This window comes from Carya illinoinensis, chromosome 15, assembly GCF_018687715.1.
Source record: "Carya illinoinensis cultivar Pawnee chromosome 15, C.illinoinensisPawnee_v1, whole genome shotgun sequence".
NCBI lineage: Eukaryota > Viridiplantae > Streptophyta > Magnoliopsida > Fagales > Juglandaceae > Carya > Carya illinoinensis.
The window spans coordinates 45,658,558-45,681,325 of NC_056766.1; the positions used below are offsets into that span (position 1 = coordinate 45,658,558).

At 34.1% G+C, this 22,768-nt stretch overlaps 4 protein-coding genes across 5 annotated transcripts; all 4 read left to right on the forward strand.

Annotated features, from left to right (window-relative positions):
• The first annotated feature begins 2,702 nt into the window (after nucleotides 1-2,702).
• On the forward strand, nucleotides 2,703-3,918 carry LOC122295790 (disease resistance protein RUN1-like). Its single transcript, XM_043105047.1, has one exon. The coding sequence runs from the start codon at nucleotides 2,835-2,837 to the stop codon at nucleotides 3,327-3,329; it is 495 nt and encodes a 164-aa protein (XP_042960981.1). The 5' UTR covers nucleotides 2,703-2,834; the 3' UTR covers nucleotides 3,330-3,918.
• LOC122295789 (disease resistance protein Roq1-like) lies at nucleotides 3,914-5,909 on the forward strand. The gene is made up of 3 exons (XM_043105045.1): nucleotides 3,914-4,886; nucleotides 5,038-5,316; nucleotides 5,385-5,909. Exons 1-3 carry the CDS (start codon nucleotides 3,933-3,935, stop codon nucleotides 5,481-5,483), a joined length of 1,332 nt encoding a protein of 443 aa, XP_042960979.1. The 5' UTR covers nucleotides 3,914-3,932; the 3' UTR covers nucleotides 5,484-5,909.
• Nucleotides 5,910-16,571: 10,662 nt separating this feature from the next.
• On the forward strand, nucleotides 16,572-18,271 carry LOC122297281 (disease resistance protein Roq1-like). Of its 2 annotated transcripts, none has more exons than XM_043107301.1 (3): nucleotides 16,572-17,712; nucleotides 17,852-18,133; nucleotides 18,209-18,271. In XM_043107301.1, exon 1 carries the CDS (start codon nucleotides 16,765-16,767, stop codon nucleotides 17,632-17,634), a length of 870 nt encoding a protein of 289 aa, XP_042963235.1. In that variant the 5' UTR covers nucleotides 16,572-16,764; the 3' UTR covers nucleotides 17,635-17,712; nucleotides 17,852-18,133; nucleotides 18,209-18,271. The 2 variants fall into 2 exon arrangements, with proteins under 2 accessions (XP_042963235.1, XP_042963236.1); XM_043107302.1 differs by having other exon boundaries at nucleotides 17,857-18,133.
• Nucleotides 18,272-18,702: 431 nt separating this feature from the next.
• LOC122295873 lies at nucleotides 18,703-20,841 on the forward strand. The gene is made up of 2 exons (XM_043105124.1): nucleotides 18,703-19,968; nucleotides 20,073-20,841. The coding sequence occupies exons 1-2, from the start codon at nucleotides 19,456-19,458 to the stop codon at nucleotides 20,607-20,609; spliced, it is 1,050 nt and encodes a 349-aa protein (XP_042961058.1). The 5' UTR covers nucleotides 18,703-19,455; the 3' UTR covers nucleotides 20,610-20,841.
• Nucleotides 20,842-22,768: the final 1,927 nt, after the last annotated feature.

Sequence of the window (22,768 nt, forward strand, 5' to 3'; positions counted from 1 at the left end):
TGCAGAATGATCAAAGAAGTTGGGATATTGATAAGGTCAGAAGTTTGCTACCAGTTTGAGAGGCAACTGAGGTGCTTAGTATCAGAATACCATCAGAAAATGTGCCAGATACCCTTGTTTGGGAGCATGAAAAAAGTGGAATATATAGTGTTAAAAGTGCTTATACTTGTTTCACTAATTTGGATTATAACAGACAGGAGGCTGAGAGTTCAAGAGCTATAGATCAGAAACTGATATGGAAGAACCTATGGAAACTTCATATACCTCACAGAGTTAAAGTTTTTGCATGGAGGGTATGCAAGAATATCCTTCCTACTCTCAGAAATTTGAAAAGTCGAAAGATAATTGAAGATGCAAATTGCCTTTGGTGTCAAGAAGAAGAGGAAGATGTAAACCATGCACTAGTTTACTGCCCTCTAATTCTCGATATTTGGCTGCAACTTTTTCCATCTCTCAAAGAATCTACTCATAAGGTGGATTTTTTACAACTTGTTCTTTCTATTATAAGAAGAAAAGCTGAGGGTGAGTTGGAGAAGTTATTTATGATGGCATGGGGCTTCTGGTATAGGCGCAATCAATGGATGTATGTGGAACAAGTTTTGACACCAGACCAAGTCCTAGAGCATGCCCTATCATTATATCAGGAGCATAAGGCAGCAGCAGAGGCATTGAAAATTGGACTGAAGTATAGATGTAGTTGGCAACCACCTCATTCGGGTGTTTTAAAACTTAATGTGGATGGAGCCATCTTTGATGATCAATGCGGGTATGGTATTGGAGTGGTATTAAAAGATGACAGAGGACAGGCATTGTTTGCTACAAGCAAACCCGAAAATGCACTTGCAGATCCAATGGAGATTGAGTTAATTGCTATGTTAAGAGGTTTGCAGCTGTGCATTCCTTTAGGAGAATTTCAGAATTACAAGTCAAAACAGATGCTTTGCTTGTTGTTCAGGAGCTACAAAAAGAAGGTTTCTCTTCAACTTTGTGGGGAAGTTTAGTTCAAGAAATCAAATCTCTACTTAGCAGGTATCCAACATGGAAAGTGCAACACAAGGGGCGGGAAGCAAATGGAGTAGCTCATGCATTGGCCCGTTTTGCATGGAATCTAAATGATATAGTACTTTGGTGGGATTCAGTCCCAGATTGTATTTCCCAAGCTATTTGGGCAGACTTATCTTTGTGATGTTTTGTTTGCTTATATGAATAAAGTGCTATTTGTTATTAAAAAGAAAAAAAGAAAAAAAAAAAAAAGGAGGCATACCATGTGATGGTCTGGGACATCAATGGATGCAATAATTATGGACTTTATGGTAGTCTTGACTAATACAATCCTGAGCGCAATCATGGTGTATAGCTTGACGGGTGTGCTGAAATTAAAAATGAAACAGTTAAAAAGTTGGATTGCAAGTGCTTCTTCTTTTTTATTTTTTTTTTTATTTTTTTATTTTTTTTAAATTTTAGAAATGATAAAATAACAACCTCTTAATTAATAAGTTTTACACAATTTATTCAAAAATATTATTAATAATTTTTAAAATTTTCCTAATTTTTCTTTAATTTTAAAAATAATATTATTTTATTATGTAGGAGTATTAATGCAATTGTCATTGTACCACACTGTTTTGTTTTGTTTTGTTTTTTCCAGAACTCATGAGAGCATTGTGTGAAGAACGTGGCATCTCTTAAAGTTTGAAGAAGAGTCAAGGAAATTGCTAACATGCAGTTACTGAACATTTAATTTCTTTTAATAATTTAACGCGGCTTTGACTCAATGACCTGATGACTAAGTCCTCAAGGAAGTTGCCATGAAGATATATACCATTAACTGGTTTTGTTTTGTTTTGTTTTTTCCAGAACTCATGAGAGCATTGTGTGAAGAACGTGGCATCTCTTAAAGTTTGAAGAAGAGTCAAGGAAATTGCTAACATGCAGTTACTGAACATTTAATTTCTTTTAATAATTTAACGCGGCATTGACTCAATGACCTGATGACTAAGTCCTCAAGGAAGTTGCCATGAAGATATATACCATTAACTGAAACGCGTAAGCCGTAGAAAGAAGCATGCAGGAGTACTTGTCTTTTTAATCTTCTCTTGACAATTTATTAGATTACATCCTCGGTGGGTTAGCACCACTCTTAAAAAAGCATACCATGTGATGGTCTGGGACATCAATGGATGCAATAATTATGGACTTTATGGTAATCTTGACTAATACAATCTTGACCCCAATCATGGTGTATAGCTTGGAGGATATGCTGAAATTAAAAAAGAAACAGTTAAAAAGATGGATTGCAAGTTTGTTTGTTTTTTTTTTTTTTTTCAGAAATGATAAAATAACAACCTCTTAATTATTAAGTTTTACAAAATTTATTCAAAAATATTATTAATAATTTTTAAAATTTTCCTAATTTTTCTTTAATTTTAAAGTTTCTGAATTTTAAAAATAATATTATTTTATTATGTAAGACTATTAATGCAATTGTCATTGTACCCCACTGTTTTGTTTTGTTTTGTTTTTTCCAGAACTCATGAGAGCATTGTGTGAACATGGCATCTCTTAAAGTTTGAATAACAGTCAAGGAAATTGCTAACATGCAGTTACTGAACATCTAATTTCTTTTAATTATTTAACGCGGCATTGACTCAATGACTTCATGAGAAAGTCCTCAAGGAAGTTGCCATGAAGATATATACCATTAACTGAAACGCCATAGAAAGAAGTAGGGACTACTTGTCTTTTTAAGGAGAGTCGATGATGTCCAACTCTCTACATCCAGTAAGTAGACAGATCAGGCATTACATACACACGTACACTGAGTAATTTCTTCCATGGCCTCTCCTTCATCTCCTTCTTCAGTCACATCTCCATGGCTCTACGATGTCTTCTTGAGCTTTAGAGGAGAAGATACCCGTGATATTTTTACTGCCCATCTAAACCATGCTTTGACGGAAAAGGGAATCCGTACCTTCTTAGATGAGGATGAAGTTAAAAGGGGTGATGAAATTTCACCTGTACTTCTCCAAGCCATAGAAGATTCAAGGATTTCCATCATTGTATTCTCAGAAAATTATGCATCGTCAACATGGTGCTTGGATGAGTTATTGAAGATTCTTGAGTGTAAAAAATCAAAGCAACAACTAGTTCTACCTGTGTTTTACCACGTAAATCCATCAGATATTCGACATCAAAGAGGAAGTTTTGGAAAAGCATTGGCTAAACATGCAGAGAAATTGAATGGAGACATGAAGTTGCAGATGTGGAAGGCAGCCCTACTAGAAGTTGCTAGTTTGTCCGGAGACCATTTGAGAAATGGGTATTTCTAACTCTGACTAGCTGCTTAATTAATTTGTGTCTGCATCTTGTGTATATATATAGTACTACGTACGTATCAACTAAACTTATTATTTCTTATTTACCATTTTTTTTTTATCAATTTTTACGTATTGAATTTTCAAGAAAATAAAATTTAAGTTAATTAGAAGCCTGTCTTTTGAAGAATTTAAAGATCATTCGGAGGAGGGGAAAAAAGAACCAAGAAAAATAATTGAAGTTCGTTGTTTATTATAAATTTTCTGGCTCCCATAAATAATAAAATAAATAAATATATCAAAATAATTTAGTAGGGAAATAAATTTAATAATGAAAGGTTCTAGCAAAACGTTGATCGAGAATTAACTTGCGATCAACTGTTCAAATTATTTACATTATGTTTTTCGTGCGTAGAGCTATATTCATTAATAATTGTTCTTTACATATATATATATATATAGGAACGAATCTAAATTCATTGAAGGAATCGTTCAAGACATCTCAAGATTTCTAGTAAATCATTCATATTTACCTGTTGCGAAGTATCCGGTTGGCTTAGACTCCCAGTTACGGGATATCATGAATTTGCTTTAAGTGTTGGGACAAATGACGTACGAATGGTAGGGATCTTAGGACTAGGTGGAATTGGTAAGACATCTCTAGCCAAAGCAATTTCGAACTCGATTGCTTTCCGATTTGAAGCTAGTTGTTTTCTTCCAAATGTCAGTGACACTTCGAATCAAGTGCATGGTTTGGTTCAATTGCAGGAGACCCTTCTTTCTAAGGTCTTTAAAGATTGTAGAAGTTTGAAGATTGATAGTAGTGATACGGGAACCATTATGATAAAGCGCATGCTTCGTTTTAAAAGAGTTCTTTTAATTCTTGATGGTGTAGACCACTTGACCCAATTAGAAACATTAGCAGGAGCTTGTGATTGGTTTGGTAAGGGAAGTAGAATCATCATCACAACAAGAGATCAACACTTGTTGACTACTCATGGAGTTGATTCAACATACAAGATGACAGGATTGAATCACCGTGATGCTTTTCAATTATTTTGTTGGCATGCTTTCAAAAAACCGAAACCAGTTGAGGGTTATGAAAAATTTGTAGAACAAATCATAAATTATGCTGGGTGCCTTCCACTAGCTTTAACGGTGCTTGGTTCGGATTTATATGGTAGAAGTGAAAGTCAGTGGAAAGGTTCGATGGATGAGTACAAGAAAATCCCTCACCAAGATATTCAAAAAATACTTCAAACAAGTTATGATAGGTTAAGTGAAGATAAAAAGAATGTTTTTCTTGACATTGCATGTTTTTTCAATGGACAATTACGGCTTGATGATGTCACTGTAAAGATACTAGATAGCTTTGGTTTTTGTCCAAACTTTTCGATCCCAAGGCTTAGGGAGAAGTGTCTTATTTCGGAGTTTGATGGAAGACTGCAAATGCATGACTTGTTACGAGATATGGGTAGAGAAGTTGTTCGACAAGAATCGCCCAAAAATCCAGGAGCACGTAGCAGATTGTTTTTTCATAAAGACATTCGCGAAGTACTGGAGTATGATATAGTAAGTCAGATCAAAATATCTTTCAATTAAATATTGTTTCTTTAGCACATGTGACATATACGTGTGTGTATATATAAATATATGAATAAATAAATAAAATTATTTTTTGATTTTGTTGGCTTACTTAAACAATCATTGTCTTCCTATATAGGCAACAGATAGAGTTGAAGCAATTGTTATAGATTTACCTGAAGGTGATGATACCATTTGCTTGAGTCCCAAGGCCTTCAAGAATATGAAAAGACTCAGATTATTTAGATGCCACAATGCACACTTTTCTGAAGAACTTAATTGTCTACCTAATGGATTAAGAGTGCTTGATTGGCCTAATTGTCCTTTACAATCTATGCCATCTAAATTTCGTGGAGACAAACTCTTTATTCTACGAATGCCCCGTAGTCACATCCAGAAGATACGGTTCGAATTTAAGGTACAATTATTATTGTTTTCCATATTTCTTTCTTTAAACTTAATTTGATGTTATTTTCTTTTTAACAGAATCTCATGGTAATGAATTTCCGTGGTTGTGAATTCTTAACGAAAATCTCGGATATTTCAAAGTGCCCAAATTTGCAACAAATGGATTTTAAAGACTAAAAATCTAGTCAAAGTTCATAAATCTGTTGCATTACTTGATAAGCTTGGTAGGTTGAATCTTAGTGGATGTACCAACCTAAAGAGCTTTCCAAAGGGACTGCTGTTGAGATCTCTGCAATTCCTTGATGGCCATTTGGATGCATCCGTTGAAGATATTGGAAATTTAGCAAATCCAATAGGTCATGGAAGTCAACTTTCTAAGAGGCGTCGTGTTGATTATGACGACGACCAAGATGATCACAACATTGAATCCAACTTGTTGACTTGATGACCTCACATTTGTTTCAAACTCAAACGTCTCAATATTAGGTGCGCGAGGTCGAGGGCGCCACGTTACTTATGATGAAAATGATGTAGCGGCTTTTTGTGGGAAGGGTATCTATATATTAAATGAGTTGAATCTCTATTTCATTTCATTAATTTTCATGCCACGGCCTATTAGATTTTTTTTTTTTTTTCATTAGGAGAATGTTAGATCTATAAATTGATTCTATAAAAATATACATGACTTGAGATGAAATGAGATGAGACGCTAGATCGTACAATTAACAATATTTCTTTTACTGAACAATATCTCAAACTCAATTAAAGAGAACGTCATACCAACCAACTCATAAAGACAGAACATTTATATATGTATATACGATCTAAATTTTAGAACAAAATATTGTCAAAATATCGAAACATCTAGAAAACTACCGAAATATGCTTCCCATGATTTTTTTTTTCTTATCCATTAAAACAACCTTGAAGGATTTTGTTTAGAACTTCCTCAACAAAGAAGATTCGCATAATCCTTGCTCTAACAGATTTGAAGAATTCAACAGCATATATATATATATAAATTCTACAAGATATATTGGTTTTCCCCAAGGGAGTGATTCATGGCAAAAAGTCATGTTTTTGTGGGAAAAAGATGCCCGTGTGGAGCTCGTGGCATAAAACTCGCCGCAAAAAGTATTATTGCCCACGAAAGGTTTAAGTCATAGGCAATATCTATGTTTTCCCACGACACATCTCGTGGCAAGAGCCGATGAAGCTTGTCGCAAAAGCACATCCATTTTCGTTTATGTGAGAATATGAGCAAATACTAGGAGAGGTACTGGTGGGTATTAGTATTACTCACTACAACATTTGTGGGAAAAAACTTCTACCGGTAAAAAAAAGGTATTTGCCGCTAATTGTCTTCGTGCAAAATGCTAAAAGAATTTAGAAAAAAAAATAATAATTGTAAAAGCAAAAACAAATGAGACTGAGCCAAAAATGATCATAAAAAATTGTTTAATATAAACTAAAAAATTATATACAAACCAACGTAACCATGAAATGCAATAAACCACCATCCATTAAAATTCAATACATAACAACCAGCACACCAATGAAATGTAATAAAACCACTTTGAACATAGTCTATCCAGCTGTTAATATCAATATACAAATGTTCTTTAAAGCTTCATACACACCAACAATAATCCCAACCAACATATCACTTCAATATTTACTACCAATTCACATCATTCCACTTCACACTTCCATATATATAACTCAAAATCTTGTATTGTAAGACATATCAACATGCTTGCTGCCCATGTAATCCAATCCAACACAAATATAGATATTTTATTCAAATAACACTTTTTTGAAATGTGTTCATTACATACAACATAAAGACATTGGCCTATAGACTGTTAGTAAGCTAATAAGTCAGTATTTGTGATAAATACATTGGCCTATAGATTGTTAGAATGTCATAGCATGTCCCAAAGAACAAGCACCCATGTGAGCAAGATACTTTCCTTTCTTGCAATCAGATAATAAGGTACAAAAATTAAACCACGCCAATCAAAACTTAAAAATATATAAATGAAAATGCAAGACTAACCCAACTAAGAAGGCACAAATAAATGCAATAGTAGAGACTAGAGAGTAACTCACCTGGAATTTATTAAGGACCATCACTGCAACAATAGACTATCCCAAACCTTTTGAAATAAGATGCTGAATCAGTAGGAGGATATCAATGCCCATCTTCTATTGCTTATTAAATTGACAAAAAGAAAGCTACATTTTCTACCCAACATAAACATGAACTCACTCTGTATAACAAAATCGAACCTCCATATACGACTGAAAGCAACAGTAAATGATAACAAAGTTAAGAACCATCTACAATAAGGTTCCAATTAAAGCCATGATACCAAAACTTAAGGCTGCAAAGCAAAACAGAATAGCCAAAAATCCCATATAAAGGCCATCTAAACTGTCAACGTATATGATAGATATTATTCACACATGGGTATGCACATATTTGGTTCCGCTACTAGGTTAATTTCTAAGTTCTTTTCCCTTCCTCCAAACTACCAGAGATTACTGCCCTCCTCAGTGTGCATTTATTTGATTAGATGTGAATTAAATATTTCACAGCAGCTAGAGCTACCAAAATCCCAAAATCACAGCAGCTAGAGAAGGTTTCCTTTGAGAAAATTTTTATAGCTTAGACAAAGGTTTGTAGCCAAACTACCCACCCTCTTTTCCTACCCAAATCATGGGGCACCACAACTATGACAAATGATGATACTTTCACTACCTCCCGAGGAGGTTGAGCAACCCCATATTAACTAAAATCAAATAAAACTCACTTTCATGAACTCTCCGATGTATATCACCCAAAACAACATTCGACAAAGCTCCCAAAACCCCAAATCAATTCTAAATCAATATCTAAAAAACTGATCCAAACCCATCCTTCAACATAAAAAAAGTCCCTAATGTAGATAAAAAAAAAAGCACTGTAATTTGTAACAGATTCACAAGCTAAGTATTTGCCACGAATGTAAAGTTTGGAAAAAAACTTTCATGAGAAAAAGCTAAATTTCTTGTAGTGATATATATATATATATATATAAATCTATTAAAAAATACCAACACAAGTGAGCAATGATCTTTACGAATACAATCATGGTCTTGGAGGGTATGCTAATATTAAAAAAGAGAAGAAAAATCGCAATCTCTTTCTTAATTTTACCAACGTACTCTTATCCAGCTTTTTAATATATTAATACAAGGCGGGATTGACTTCATTTCTTAATCCTCTCTCCAAATCATGATTACTTGAAGGGGGGAAATCAGAGGTATTTATCACAGCCATGCATGGGGTAAGACAAAGGAGGGAAGGATAGTCTGCGTTCGGGGTAAGACAAAGGAAAGGGAAGGATAGTCTGAAAGGAAACAAGATCTAGAATTGTGTCTAAGTCAAGGAGGACGTGGCATGCTTTCAACCATGTCATCCTTTACCGTTAGATCTTTATCTAGTTTAATCTGGAAGCCAGATGTGGCATTTGCACTATTTTAAGCTTTGTTAAATTGAGTCTGTTCTTACTTTCACGATGTCTTATTTTAATTGGTTGTTAGCCTGCGCGAGGGGTGTGTAAAGGACGTGTCTCACCACTAAGCATAATCGTTAACCTGCAAACTAAATTAGGTGGATGGCACTAGATGCCTGTGGCCACACCAATGCTTAAGTCAATTAAGAGTGATATATAATAACTCAAGTATATCATCAGAAGTTATTTTATAGTTACTTGGTATCCATATATATAGGTGTAGGGACATATGGGATCAACCTTGCGACTTGATTATCTTCATGGTGCGAAGCTTACCCCTGATGAGTAGGATTTATCTGCTCGCCATACTATTGTTTATCCATTCTACTTACTAGTAGAATATTAGATCTTCATGGGCCTTTAGCATGAGGTTTGGGCCATGTCCACTTCCATAATTCAGAAGTTGGGCTGGGGCACTATTAGACCCTCCAGTTATCCTACTAATTCCCTTCGCTCATAAGCATGGAGAATTTATTATTAGTTAATACCCCCTTATGACTTTGTTGATTTATCCCCAAGGTTGCAAGTTTACTTTCCGGGCTGTGAGTGACTCGGACTGGATTCCGAGCCTTTAACTACCCGCTAGTCTTTTTGCAAAACTTGATGGACCATGCCGCTAGCCCATTAAGTTTTTTATCCCGCCGTATTCACATTTCAAGAATCAAGAAATGGGATTTCAATTGCCCATGATGTGGCGACAGTTACTGGGTAACGTACAATTGTTCCCCATCCGTCACATCACACTATCAGTTCACAATGCTGGAGCCATCGGCCCCTTGTATTCCCCATTCACTTTGCACGTTGCTCTATTTTCCCCATTTTAGTTTTCATTTGCCTCTCCACTACAACAGAAACGTTTTTTTGGGGTGAAAAATTTCATCCCAAATTGTAGGGATTTCGTCCCAGAAAATATTCTAGGAAGAAAACAAAATCGTCACAAGATCGTCCCTACATCACTGTCCCAGAAGATATTTTGGGACGAAACTACATCACTGTCCCAGAAGATATTTTGGAATGAAAATCACCATTTCATTCCAAAATATATTTTTAGGGACGATTTTAAAATTGACCATTCGATACCGTTCGAACGGGTTAGTTTTTTTGTCACGGTTTAATTTCGTTCCAGAATGACATTTGAATGGTTACTATTGGACGTTCGAACGAAATTAAATTGGTTGAACGGTTATGAAAACACTTTCAAACGATCACACATTTTGATAACGTTCGAACGGTAAAAATAGATTTCCGTTCAAACGTTAAAAGAACAGATCGAATGGTAAAGGGATCGAACGGTATTGAGTTATGTTCGAACGGTACAATAATAAATTGCGTTCGAACATTTTTTGACCAATCTGATGTCGTTCGAATGGCTCAATCAATAATGTTCGAATGTTACATGGTCGTTCGAATGAAAACTATTTTATTAAAACCCCATAATAATAAAAAACCAATTTGACATTCATAATATTTGAAAAACATACATTAGAAACTGTTTAATACTCAGAAAGTTTTATAATAAGTGCTAACTAATAAATAACCATGAGACTGACATTGTTCATACATAATTAGATAATGTCATAATCTATACATAAAAAACCATCAGTTGTTTGGAGGCCTGTACTGTTGCATAAGCTGCTGCATTTGGAGTTACATTTCTCTCCCGAATTGTTCTTATTGTTCTTCATGTTGTTTGAGGCGCATCTCCATCTCTCATTGTTTAGCCAATTGAGCCTCTAACTCATACTGCCTTGCAACCAATTCTTCAATTCTGCGATTCGAATTCTCTTGCACTATAGAGGCCGCAGAGGCAGACCCGGAAGAAGAGGAAGAGGGAGAAGGTTTTACAAAGCGACCCAAACCCCTCAAATATCCTGAACGTTGACCCAGAACTTGTGTGAAAATCTCAACATCATTTGTTGAGGAGTTTTGATCTGATGCAGATTCAGCACGTATGGCAACCATTTTATCCTACACATAAGATAAATAGTTAATATCATCATAAATATTCTAATATATTTATTCATAACAATTTATAATACTTGCATAATTCTCACGGGCATCAGGATGACTCCACTCTCCATTACGATTAGTATGTGATACAGCATATAATTTTGTCAGATCATAATTGGCATTTGAATCTTGCTATAATAAATATTTGTTAAGATATAAAGTCATTAGGATTCATATATTCAGTTAACTATATACAAGTAAAAACAATAGCAATACCAATTTCTTAGAGAGGCGGTGGAAAGATCTTGAGCCTGCATGATGAGTAATCTTCAATTTCAATATATTTGTTTTGTTTATAGAACTTCACTCCTATATAGGAATTGAAAATATTAGAAAGCGAAATTAAAAATAGGACGACTAAAATAATTAATTTAATTATACCTTATATGATGGATCCTCAAACATGTCACAAAGTTTTTCCTAATCAGAAGGTTTGACATCTTGAAAAGGATGTTGGCGTGTATCTTCCATATTCTCGAACTTATTATAATGCTCATGACACTTCGCCTTATATTTACGGAATGCATTACTCATAAGCTCTTTCACAGTCTTACGCTCCTCTCTCCGACCAAAATTTAATTCGAAATGATCCTGTAAAAAAAAATTTAGAAAAACATTTTATCATTTATAATATTTTAACTTTAAGTAAAATAAAAAAATTTACCAACTAAATAAATGCTTTAAACATTACCAAACAACGCTTCTTGATAAGCTCTTTAACATCTTGGGAGACTTTCTTCCATGAACTTGTTGCCAAAGGTGCATAAGTTCGTGTAAGAGCACCCACATGCGATGCAAGCCAAGCTACTGATTGTCCTTCGCCTCCGGTATGTTTGTCAAGAATGTAAACCTTGATCTTATCCACCTTACGATATTTTTCCAATGTCACGCCTCTAATAGTGCCTCGACCTTGATGAGATTTTACTGTGAACTTATCATGATATATAACATTGTAATCAATTTTCTATTATAACCTTAATTAATAACTTTTATGACTATTATAATTTTACCTTATTCTGTAGAGTCAATCTCTAATGGTGAGTCTGAAGGAGAGCTAAGAACAGGTGGAGATGGGATGCGAACTTCCTTTCTCTTCGGAGGCATAATTTCAGAAAACTGATACAATATTCATTAAGTAAAATAATGCTCATCATCATGTAATGTGAAAACATAATTCGTCAATTACTATCTGTATCAGTATCATTTAACAATTCAGTCTCATCATCTGTAGATACTTCAGATGAATCAACATTTTGCTCAAGTGTCGCATCAACAATTTCAGCCTCAATATCTTCTCTATTTAATGGAATCATCTCATACTGGCTCAAAACCACAAACAAATTAAAGACGGGCTGACTCTCTTGGTATGCTTCATGAGTAGAGGCATCATCTTCTTCTTCATCTCGCCCTTCCGCCTGAGGGATAACATCATATATATTTCTAGGAGAATATTTTTGTACTACTCGCCATTGATTTCCTAACTTCGGGTCATCTAATTAGAATACTTGAGATACTTGAGAAGCTAAAATAAAAGGATCATCCTCGTACCATTTTCTTGATGTATTAATACTCAAAAAATATTCATCATCACGGACTCCAGTTCGAGGATTGCTTAAATTCCACCAATCACACTTAAACAGATATACTGCAAGCTCCCCCAAATATTTCATTCTAATTATATCAACAATAACTCCATAGAAATCAATATTTTCTCCATCATGACTTCCCTCGACTAGGACACCACTATTTTGTGTTTTCCTATAATAATCTCGATCCATTGTGTGATACCTACTTCCTCGAGAAATACATGCAGAATATATTGTAGCGCGTCTTGATGGGCCATGTGCTAATGCATACAGTTCATCTGATATATCGTTTGGATTATTTGCATGCATTTGTACAACCTACATATTGAGTAAAGCTTATATTATATCAATAAAAAAATAATCAATATTTTCTAAACTATTGGATGGGTGAAGCATATGTAATGTCATTAGCCGTTGTTCAAACCATCTTGGGAACGCCTCTTCATGTTTCTGGTCTATATCATTTACTCCTAGTTCCTTGAGCATGTTAATATGATCACTGAAATTGATGATTACCACATGTATTTTATATTCTTAGAATTTTGCGAAAGTAAATGAGCAAATATTAAATTAAGAAAAGATTAGAACTTACTTCAAGTAATTCTCTATCTCAGGGCAATTGTTCAGCACGTACCACTGAGTTTTCTCAAACTCTCTTCCACATAAGTCATAACCACGCACTGCACCAAGTGTACGTACTTATTGGGAAAACACAGAAAACACATTTCGTTGTCTTGCTCGGTCAACATCAAAGTTTCTTACCAGCCGATCAAACCTAGTGTCAACTTCGTGGAACTATTTGGAACAGAATGTATGCCATTCATCATCAATATATGTTTCTGCAATTGATCCTTTTGGGTGAGGCTTGTTACCAACTGTACGTTTCAACTTCCCAATGAATCATTCAATGGGATACATCCATCTATACTGAACTGGTCCTGGAAGTTGGGCCTCACGTGGCAAATGGACGGCTAGGTGAACCATGACATCAAAAAATGACGGTGGGTAAATACTTTCTAGCTTACATAATATTATGGGAATTATTGGCAATGCATTTTTTCAGTTATTAAATTAAATAATTTAATTTAAACCAATCATTCTTTTATATTTGTAGTATGCTCGGCGTGTTAACTCTCCCCCACATTATTAACGCCAACAGGTAAAATATTTAATTCAAAACTTTTTCATAATGAATAATGATGAATTTAATGGTTTAGTTAGTACTTTTTAATTTAGGCCAACATATAAAATATTTTTAATTTTTGAATATATCTTTTGAAGTTAATTCTAATAGATATACCATATTAAATAGAGAAATAATATACATGGATGTAATCAAATAATTCAAGTTAAAGTTTTACTAGTTAGATGATCTTATTTAAAAAATAAGAAATAATACTTATAGTCATGGGTGTGCAAGTGTCATACAATCATTTTGAAAAAAATAAATAAATACGAGATCGATATTAATTCACTATAAAAGAAAATTAATTTTTTAATTGTAGATTTTTTTCAAAGCGACTGTACAATAGTTGCATATTTCACGACTGTATATAGTATTAATCTTAAAAAATAAATTGATAAGATTGATTTAAGTGAAAAAATAAACTGAATTTTCTATCAGTCTTTGAATCTGGTTCATTCGTCCAGTGAAATTTTCACAGAACGTAAACCAAACTCCGGACGGGCCCCTCGCATACAAATCAAAGCCCTTTATAGATCAACTGTGAAGGAATCTTCTCTTTGATTGACTCAAATGTTAAATAAAATATATATATATATATTGGTGTAATAAAACAAATTTGTAAAAATAAATTTATAAATTAGTGAGATTTGATGGAGTATGCAGTCAAATTTTAAAGATTAACATCAAGTTATGCCATTCATTTTGTTTATTTTCATGAATTCTCTTTGTAAATCTAACAGACCAAATTCTAATAGCTACGGCGGTGCTATCTGTTCTATATGGGCGGATAGCCACCCCTCTTGCAATCTATCTCTGTCCAAAATTACAAAAGAATAATAAGATGATTATTTTCCATTTATAAATAAAATAAACTTGACGGACAAAGAAGCAAACTGGATCAACGTAATTTGTTTTATTAAACAAAACAAAAAGATATAAACAAAATGTTCAAAATTAGTTTTGGAGATTAGAAATTAATAAGAAGCAAAGCAAACTTTTTCATTTTTCAAGATTTTCAAATCCAACAATCATATATATAACCAAAATTGGAAAAGAATATAAAGAAATTAAGAAATCCATTTCCTCCGCCTCCAATCACATATGTTTGCCCCGAAATCCCAAAGAAGCTACTCGCGAAATGCAAAGCAAGGCATCAGAAATATTGCAAATCCCAAAGAAGCTACTCGTGAAAGCTTCTCGGTAACTTCCTAATTTTTTTTTTCTCGGCTTGGTAACTTCTTAATGAGTTTTGCTACATATAAATAAAGTCGCATACTAATTTACGTATTAATATTGATTCATTCATACATAAAATTTAAATTAACACTATTTTTAATAAAATTAACTTTTTGACCAATCACATCAAATTGGTGCGTAAATTAATGCACAATTATACTTGCAACTATATTTTTTCCTTCCTAATTACTGTAGAATGCTTATTAACGAGGCCATTGCCGCGTTGGTTTATTACAATAAATAGGATAAAAATTGGTAGAAACAATCTGATCAGAAACTTGTATGCAATTTATCGGCAGTGGGCTTTTCTTTGAAGTGAAGCAATACATTATATACCCTAACACCAACTTTATGTTTTACCATTAAGCTTTTTTTCTTTATTTTCTGGTTTTTGAATTTAGATTAAAAAATCTCATAACGTAACTTTCTTGCATAATTTAGATAAAAAAAAAAAAATCAATTAACGAACGTAATATTATAATTTTGATGAAAATAAATTTAATTTTTGATTGCACTCTCCATCAAATCATACCAATTTGTAATATATCACACTTAAGTACTAAAAAAAAAGGGGGGCTCGTTCTTTTTTTGAAACTCAAAGACCAAAAAAAGCCTTTAACTTTTATAAAATTAAATCAAAAAATTAAGTTTAAAAAAAAAAACAATATTCACTTCCTTAATATATTTTTTTTAAAATACAGTAAATTGGGATATCGTAGCCCGAATACCTACGAATGAGTCAAATGTTTTTTTTTTCTATTATTCTTTTATATTTTTAAATATTTTTTAAAAAATAGAAAATTCAAAATATTATTAAAAAAATATTCCTTAAGTAAAAAAATAAAATTAAAAACTCTTTGGTCCCGAAGCATTTCTTCAAAAAAAAAAAAAAAAAAAAAATGGTAAGCATGATCTGTCTATTCCATCGGTCAAAAAACATTTCCCCGGGAAGCCCCACGGCCCACAGAGCACGCGGTCAGCAAAAGTAGGCAAAAAGAGGACGATGCTACGCTCCTTTTGATAAAGGTTAGGTTGGTTGTCGCAATATTCCATAAATATTTGACACCATTAAATTAAAACAATATGACCATTTTTTTTAATGATTAAGTAATTAATTTTAAATTATATTATGATTTTTTTAAAAAAAATATTTAAAAGTGTTTAAAAAATATATATAAAAAAAAATATCAAAATAAAAACTATAAAAATATTTAAAAGTGTATAAAAACTATATATATACATAATTTATAAAATATAAATTGTAATATATATAAGTTACCAGCCCAATAATCCAAAGCTGCATTGGCGTACTTATTAAGCTTTCTCAAGTAGTTAGGATGTTGCCAAGAAGTTACCATTTTTAATAGCTGAGACAGTGAACAGCCTGTATTATTCTCACCCCCTTTTAAGGAAGTTGCTGAGAAACTTCAATTTTTCAATGAATGCGTGTGACCAGTCTTTGACTTCATTATATTTTCTAAAGGAAAGGAAGTCGCCAAGAAATTATATCCAACGAGTGTGCTTGACTAAAAACTAAAGAAATCGTATATATATAGATATATATATTCTTTTTTCTTTAATAGAATTAAGTTTAAAAATTAAAAAAACATTTTAAGATGTGTTTAATTTTTTAAAATTAAAATAGGTTTAATCTTTTTATAAAAAATTAAAAAGTTAATAAATACAAAAATTTGTATTCATTAATATTTTTTCATATATATAGGAACGAGTCTGAATTTATTCAAAAAATCGTTCAAGACATCTCAAAAATACTACAACATTCATATTTACATGTTGCAAAGTATCCAGTTGGACTAAGGTACTCCCAGGTACAGAATATCGTGAATTTGTATTTAAGTGTTGGGAGAAATGACGTACGAATGGTAGGGATCTTAGGAGCTCCTGGTATTGGTAAGACAACTCTAGCCAAAGCAATTTATAACTCGATTGCTTTTAAATTTGACGCTAGTTGTTTTCTTGGAAATATTAGTGACACTTCAAGTCAAGCATATGGTTTGGTCCAACTGCAAGAGACCCTTCTCTCTAAGATCTTGGGAGACTGTAGAAGTTTAAAGGTTGACAATATTTCTACAGGAATCAATATGATAAAGCATAGGCTTCGTTCTACAAAAGTTCTTCTTATTCTTGATGATGTTGACCATTTGACCCAATTAGAAACATTAGCCAGAGGTCACGATTGGTTTGCTAAAGGAAGTAGAATCATCATCACAACAAGAGATGAGCGCTTGCTGACTACTCATGGAGTTGATTCAACATACAAGATGACGGGAATGACTCGAGATGATGCTTTTAAACTATTTTGCATTCATGCTTTCAAAAGAGAGAAACCAGTTGAAGGTTATGGAAATTTTGTAGAACAAATCTTAAATTATGCTGGGAGCCTTCCACTAGTTTTAACGGTGCTTGGTTCAGATTTATATGGTAGAACTAAAAAAGAGTGGGAAAGTGCATTGAATCAGTACAGGGAAATCCTTCACCAGGATATTCAAGAAATACTTCAAACAAGTTATGAGAGATTAAGTGGTAATGAAAAGAATATTTTTCTTGATATTGCATGTTTTTTCATTGGAGACATGTTTGATGATGTCGTTGAGATGCTTGATAGTTTTGGTTTTTACCCGAACGTTTGGATCCCAAGACTTATGGAGAAGTGTCTTATTTCCAAGTTCAACAAAAGATTGCAAATGCATGACTTGTTACGAGATATGGGTAGAGAAGTTGTTCGATGAAAATCACCAAATATTCCCAGAGAGCGTAGTAGACTGTTCATTCCTGATGAAGTTCGCGCTGTACCTGAGGACGATACAGTGAGTTAGATCTCTTTTATTAAACACTGTTTCATTGGCACATGTGACATATACTTGTGTGTATGTGCATATATGTGAATAAATGAATAATTTATTTTTTGATTTCGTTGGCACACTCAAAAATTGTCTTACTATATAGGGAAGGATCAACGTTGAAGCAATACTGGTGGATTTGCCTGAAGGTGATGACATTATCCACTTGAGTCCGAGGGCCTTTGAAAATATGAGAAGACTCAGATTCTTTAGAGTCTGCAATGCACACTTTTTTGGAGATCAACTTGAGTCACTACCTGATGAAATAAGAGTGATTGATTGGCCCGAATGTCCTTTGCAATATCTGCCACCTAAATTTCGTGGAAACAAACTCGTTGTTTTACGAATGCCCGATAGTCTCATCCAACCGATTCGCTTCGAATTTAAGGTAAAATTATTATTATTTTGAATATTTCATTTTTTAAACTTAATTTGATGTTCTTTTTTTTTTTTTTTTTAACAGAAACTTACGATTATGGATTTTTCAGATTGTCAATTATTAATGGAAAGCCCGGATATTTCAAGCTGCCCAAATTTGAAGGAAATGCATCTTAATTATTGTAGAAATCTAGTTGAGGTTCATGATTTGGTTGCATTCCATGATAAGCTTTCTAAATTGAGTCTCGATGGATGTTCCAACCTAAAGATCTTTCCAAAGAGACTCCAGTTGAGATCTCTGCATTTCCTTTCACTTTATGGTTGCTCAAGCCTTCAAAACTTTCCTGAAATTAGATGTCAAATACAATCTTTTGAAAAAAAGTCCGTTTGGTTGTTAGACTTAATTGGAATGAAGTCAGTTCAATCTAATTTTAATTTAAGTCTAAATATAAATACTCAACTCGCAAATTAGTATACTCAATTCAATTCATATATCATTTACGTGTGGGACCCACAATATTTTTCAAATTAATGCCTTATTATGAGTTGGATACAAAACCATTTTCAACTTCTTCATGACGTTGTGATAGAGGTTTCAAGCCAAAATCTCAAATATATGGGAGGAGTTTAAAAGTGCGACACAAATACTACGTAAAGACGTAGTGCATGGGACTGGCATGCATGCATGTATGGACTGGGTCATAGCAGTTGGAGAAATTTATGCTTAATGTTATCTTTCTGTTGCACTTTATTTCAGTAGTACGTGGAGTCAATTTCTATTATTTCAATTGTTGGGCGTCGGTTACTGGTAGTGGCCTTAGGTTGTTCCTTTGTTTTCGGCATTCTCTGTTTTCAGTATTATGAACATGGTTTAATATTTAAGTAGCCGTTGGTTATCAATGAAGGGGTACAAAAATTATTCCAGAAAACTGTGGTACAGTCTCACCCAAAGAGAATATTTTCGTGAAGTTCTAATTTACGTTTATGTGGGACCTATCACTTTAAACTCATCTTAACATATAAATACATCTAAACTCATTTTAGATGGACGCTACACAATTCATTCCACCAACTCAACTTACTATTATTTATAAAAAATTCAGCTTAGCTCAACTCTGCTCAATATCCAAACGCAGCCTTAAGGGTCATCAACTTAAAAGGGAACAACAATAGAAGAACTGCGCGCCTTCCTCCCTTAGGCACGTCACTGGGCTAGTACATTTAATACTAGAAGCCTGCGTAAACCTTAAGCATCTACCAAGTTGCCTTCTTCAATGGAAATCTCTAAGGTGGCTTGTACTCGATGATTGCCCAAATATTGTAAATTTTGGGATGGAGACCGTACATAATGGACAATCCTCTCCATATATAGTGTCTACGAGGGAAAATGAAGCTTCGAGTACAGAATCATTCCCAATGCCACCTCCAACAAATTTAGCCATTTCTCTTCTTCAAGATTCTTCCTCATTAAGGTTTCCGTCGTTGTATCAATTGGATCTTGCAAACTCTGGCCTAACAAAATCGAATTTCTTTGGGCCATTTCATTGCTTTCCAAATGTGGAACATTTAGATCTATCACACAGTGATATCGTAAGCATTCCTGCAAGTATCGAAAGTACATTTGTTAGATTGAGGAATCTTATATTGAATGATTGCAAGAAACTTCAAGAAATTATAGAGTTTCCAACGAATCTACAAGTGGTAGATGCTAGGGGATGCAGATCACTGAAAAGTTTACCAAAAATATCAAAAGTATTTCCTTTCCCACGGCTATATTCGATTGACTTATCCAGATGCTATAAAGTAAATATGAGGAATTATATGCCAAACCCTTCATGGAATCGAGTAAGTCTCTATTTCTCTTTTTCTAAAATTATACTCGTTTTGTGTGCCTAATCGGTTTATATATATGAATGTAGTTGAAATTTAATGATATATTCATCAAACAGGCTAACATGATATTTCCGGGAAATAAGATTCCAAAGTGGTTCAGTTATCGCGAGGAGAGTACTACTTCAAAAAGTCGTTCCTGTGAGTTAGTTATTGAAGGGCCCTCTCTATGTTATGATGACATCATAGGAATTGCTTTTTGTGCTGTTATTAAAACCTTTAGAAATGCTCTAATATGGGCTGAGATGCCTATAGAAGAAGTTGTTACTCAAGAAGTACATCTTGGTAAAATGGGTTCAGATCATGTATGCTTGTGGTACTCCCCCACATATCTTAAGCGACAATTGGCTGCAGTGGCCTACCATTGGAGGATTATATTTAAAAGTGCTCCAAATTCAGTGAACTTCAAACGTTGCGGAGTTCGTCTGTTAAGCAAAAGCTATGAACGGTACGTGAAAGATCGTGGAGGTGTGCCCCATCATGCAAATGTTGGTTTCCATTTGGATGCACCCAGTAAAGATTTTCAAAATTTAGCAAATCCGATGGATGGAAGTCGACTTTCGCAGAGGCGTCTTGTTGATCGATTACGCTTATGACGATGATGATCGATCGTAACATTGAATATCCAACTTGTACTCACAATAAAGGAGGCCTTCTTCAGCCTTGGACGTCAAATCTTTTCTGGGATCTGAAATCCATTTTGTTTGACTTCAAGTTTTTTTTCAAGTGCATGGATGAGCTAGCAGTTATGTAATGTAGTCATTTTATTTTGTATTTAACTTGAGCTTCATATGAATGAAAATAGAATGATCTAGTATTCTTAGTGTTTAGCGGCTCCTTGACTTGCCGATACAACTATTTTGTGATCAATACATGGAGAGGGCTTTTCTATTTACTTGAAGAAAAAGAACTACAAAACAAAACTCGAAGGCAGCTTCCAAAAACTGGGAGAAAACGCAATTTACCTTCCTATCTCCCTCAGCATCCATGGCTTCATGCCTTAGAGATGAGATTCAAAGCGAATCTGCCTAATTCCATAAACCTGGCTGTGTATTGTTTGACCGTCATACCTCATTGGATCAAGTTCGCAAACTCCCTCTCCTTCTGCAGCTTCATGATGGCAAGAAACGGCCTCCATTGATCCCAGCTCTATGATTAGCAGTTGAGTCCCACTATATCGTAGCCCCTACTTGTAGTAAATATCCCTTGTACAACACCTTTTGGTCCTTCGTGCACCCATAAATTTCGAACTTTCGCTTGAGATCTATAATCCACTTTTCCGCCCTCATTCGTCCTTCGCTTGTGTTACCTGAGTACCGATACTGTAAGAGCCAGCCCAGTGACCCTAGAAACGGTGTCGTTCAGGTAAGGCTAAAAGCTTTCTGCCTTCTCCCTTCCTTCCCCGACAGTTTATTTTCCCCTCTCTGTTTTTCAGTTTTTGGTTTTCGCATTTCATTTTCTCATCTCCTCTTTCTCTCTACTGCATCCCTATATTGTTTTTCCCCTCATATTTCTTCAGATTTTTCCCTCTCATCAGACTCTCTTTCCCTCCCGTGCCCTTCCTTTCTTTTTTTCCTTTCCCTTGTGTTCTTGCTGCGATTTTATTGGAAGCTTTTAAATCTTGGTTCGTCTTCTTCTCCACACGCCGGTAGGCCTTCTCATTCTCTGTTTCACACACAACGCTCACTTCAGTTTTTATTTCTTCCACTCACAAATTTCACTCATCCCAGATCGAAACTGCACTCTGTTGTTTGCTCTTCGCCGTGCCCTTCCACATTCAAGAAATTGTAGACTCAGTCCACACGGGTAAGACCCTCTCTCAGTTCACTTTTTTTTTTTTTTTTTTTTTTTTTTTTTTTCTTCTTCTTCTTATTAATTAGTTATTTTGAGTTGTACGGTATTTTCTTTTGTTTTGTTTAATTGAAAATATTGCAGATTGTGTTGGGTTTTGAGAGTAGAAATTATGGTAAATTCTTGGTTGGATGGAAACGTGGTTAGTGTATGGTTGATGTGGTGGTTGCATGGAATTTTTTTAAAAGATTGTTTTTGTGTAAGATTTTTTATAGATGACGTTGAATTCTTCAAATCTGTTGAGGAAGGACATTAACGACATTTGAATTTTGAACAGATACTAACTTTGTTGATTTTTGTGTCTTTTTGTAGTCCCACACCGGTGGGAAATAAGAAAGAAGCAAATGTTTGAGGTTATAAATAAGAGGCTTAGCCTCTTAGTTTAAGTGCACCAGTTGAAAGCTTATCTATTAACTTTTGACTTTAGTTAAATTCCTCTATTAACCTTTTGTAAAAGGAGAAGAGGTGTAAAGTTAAAGTTTTACTAGTGGGGTAGCTTTGTGGGTGTGGTGAGGAGAAAAATTATGTGATTGTAACAATTTTTTACATAGTGAATTTTCTTCTCTAGGTCTGATGGTTTTTCTCCTGTTTTGGAGTTTCCACGTAAATTTTTTGTGTTGTTATTATTTCTCTATTTTTCTTATTATTCCTAGGGGGTGAATTTGGGAGATCTAAATTTCTAACAATTGGTATCAGAGCCACTAGGTTCTTTTTGTGGGGTGAAACTTTGGTGTGGTAGTGTGGATACGTACAGTCTAAGGAGGTTCTGTCTAGGAGATTGAAAATTTTAAGTGTGTCCATTGTGCCCCTCCAATCTTTCCTGGGAACTGATTTAATGAGGTACTATTTATTTCTACAGTAAATTCATCAAAACAATGTCAGGAAGTAGGCCTTCAAATCTTGT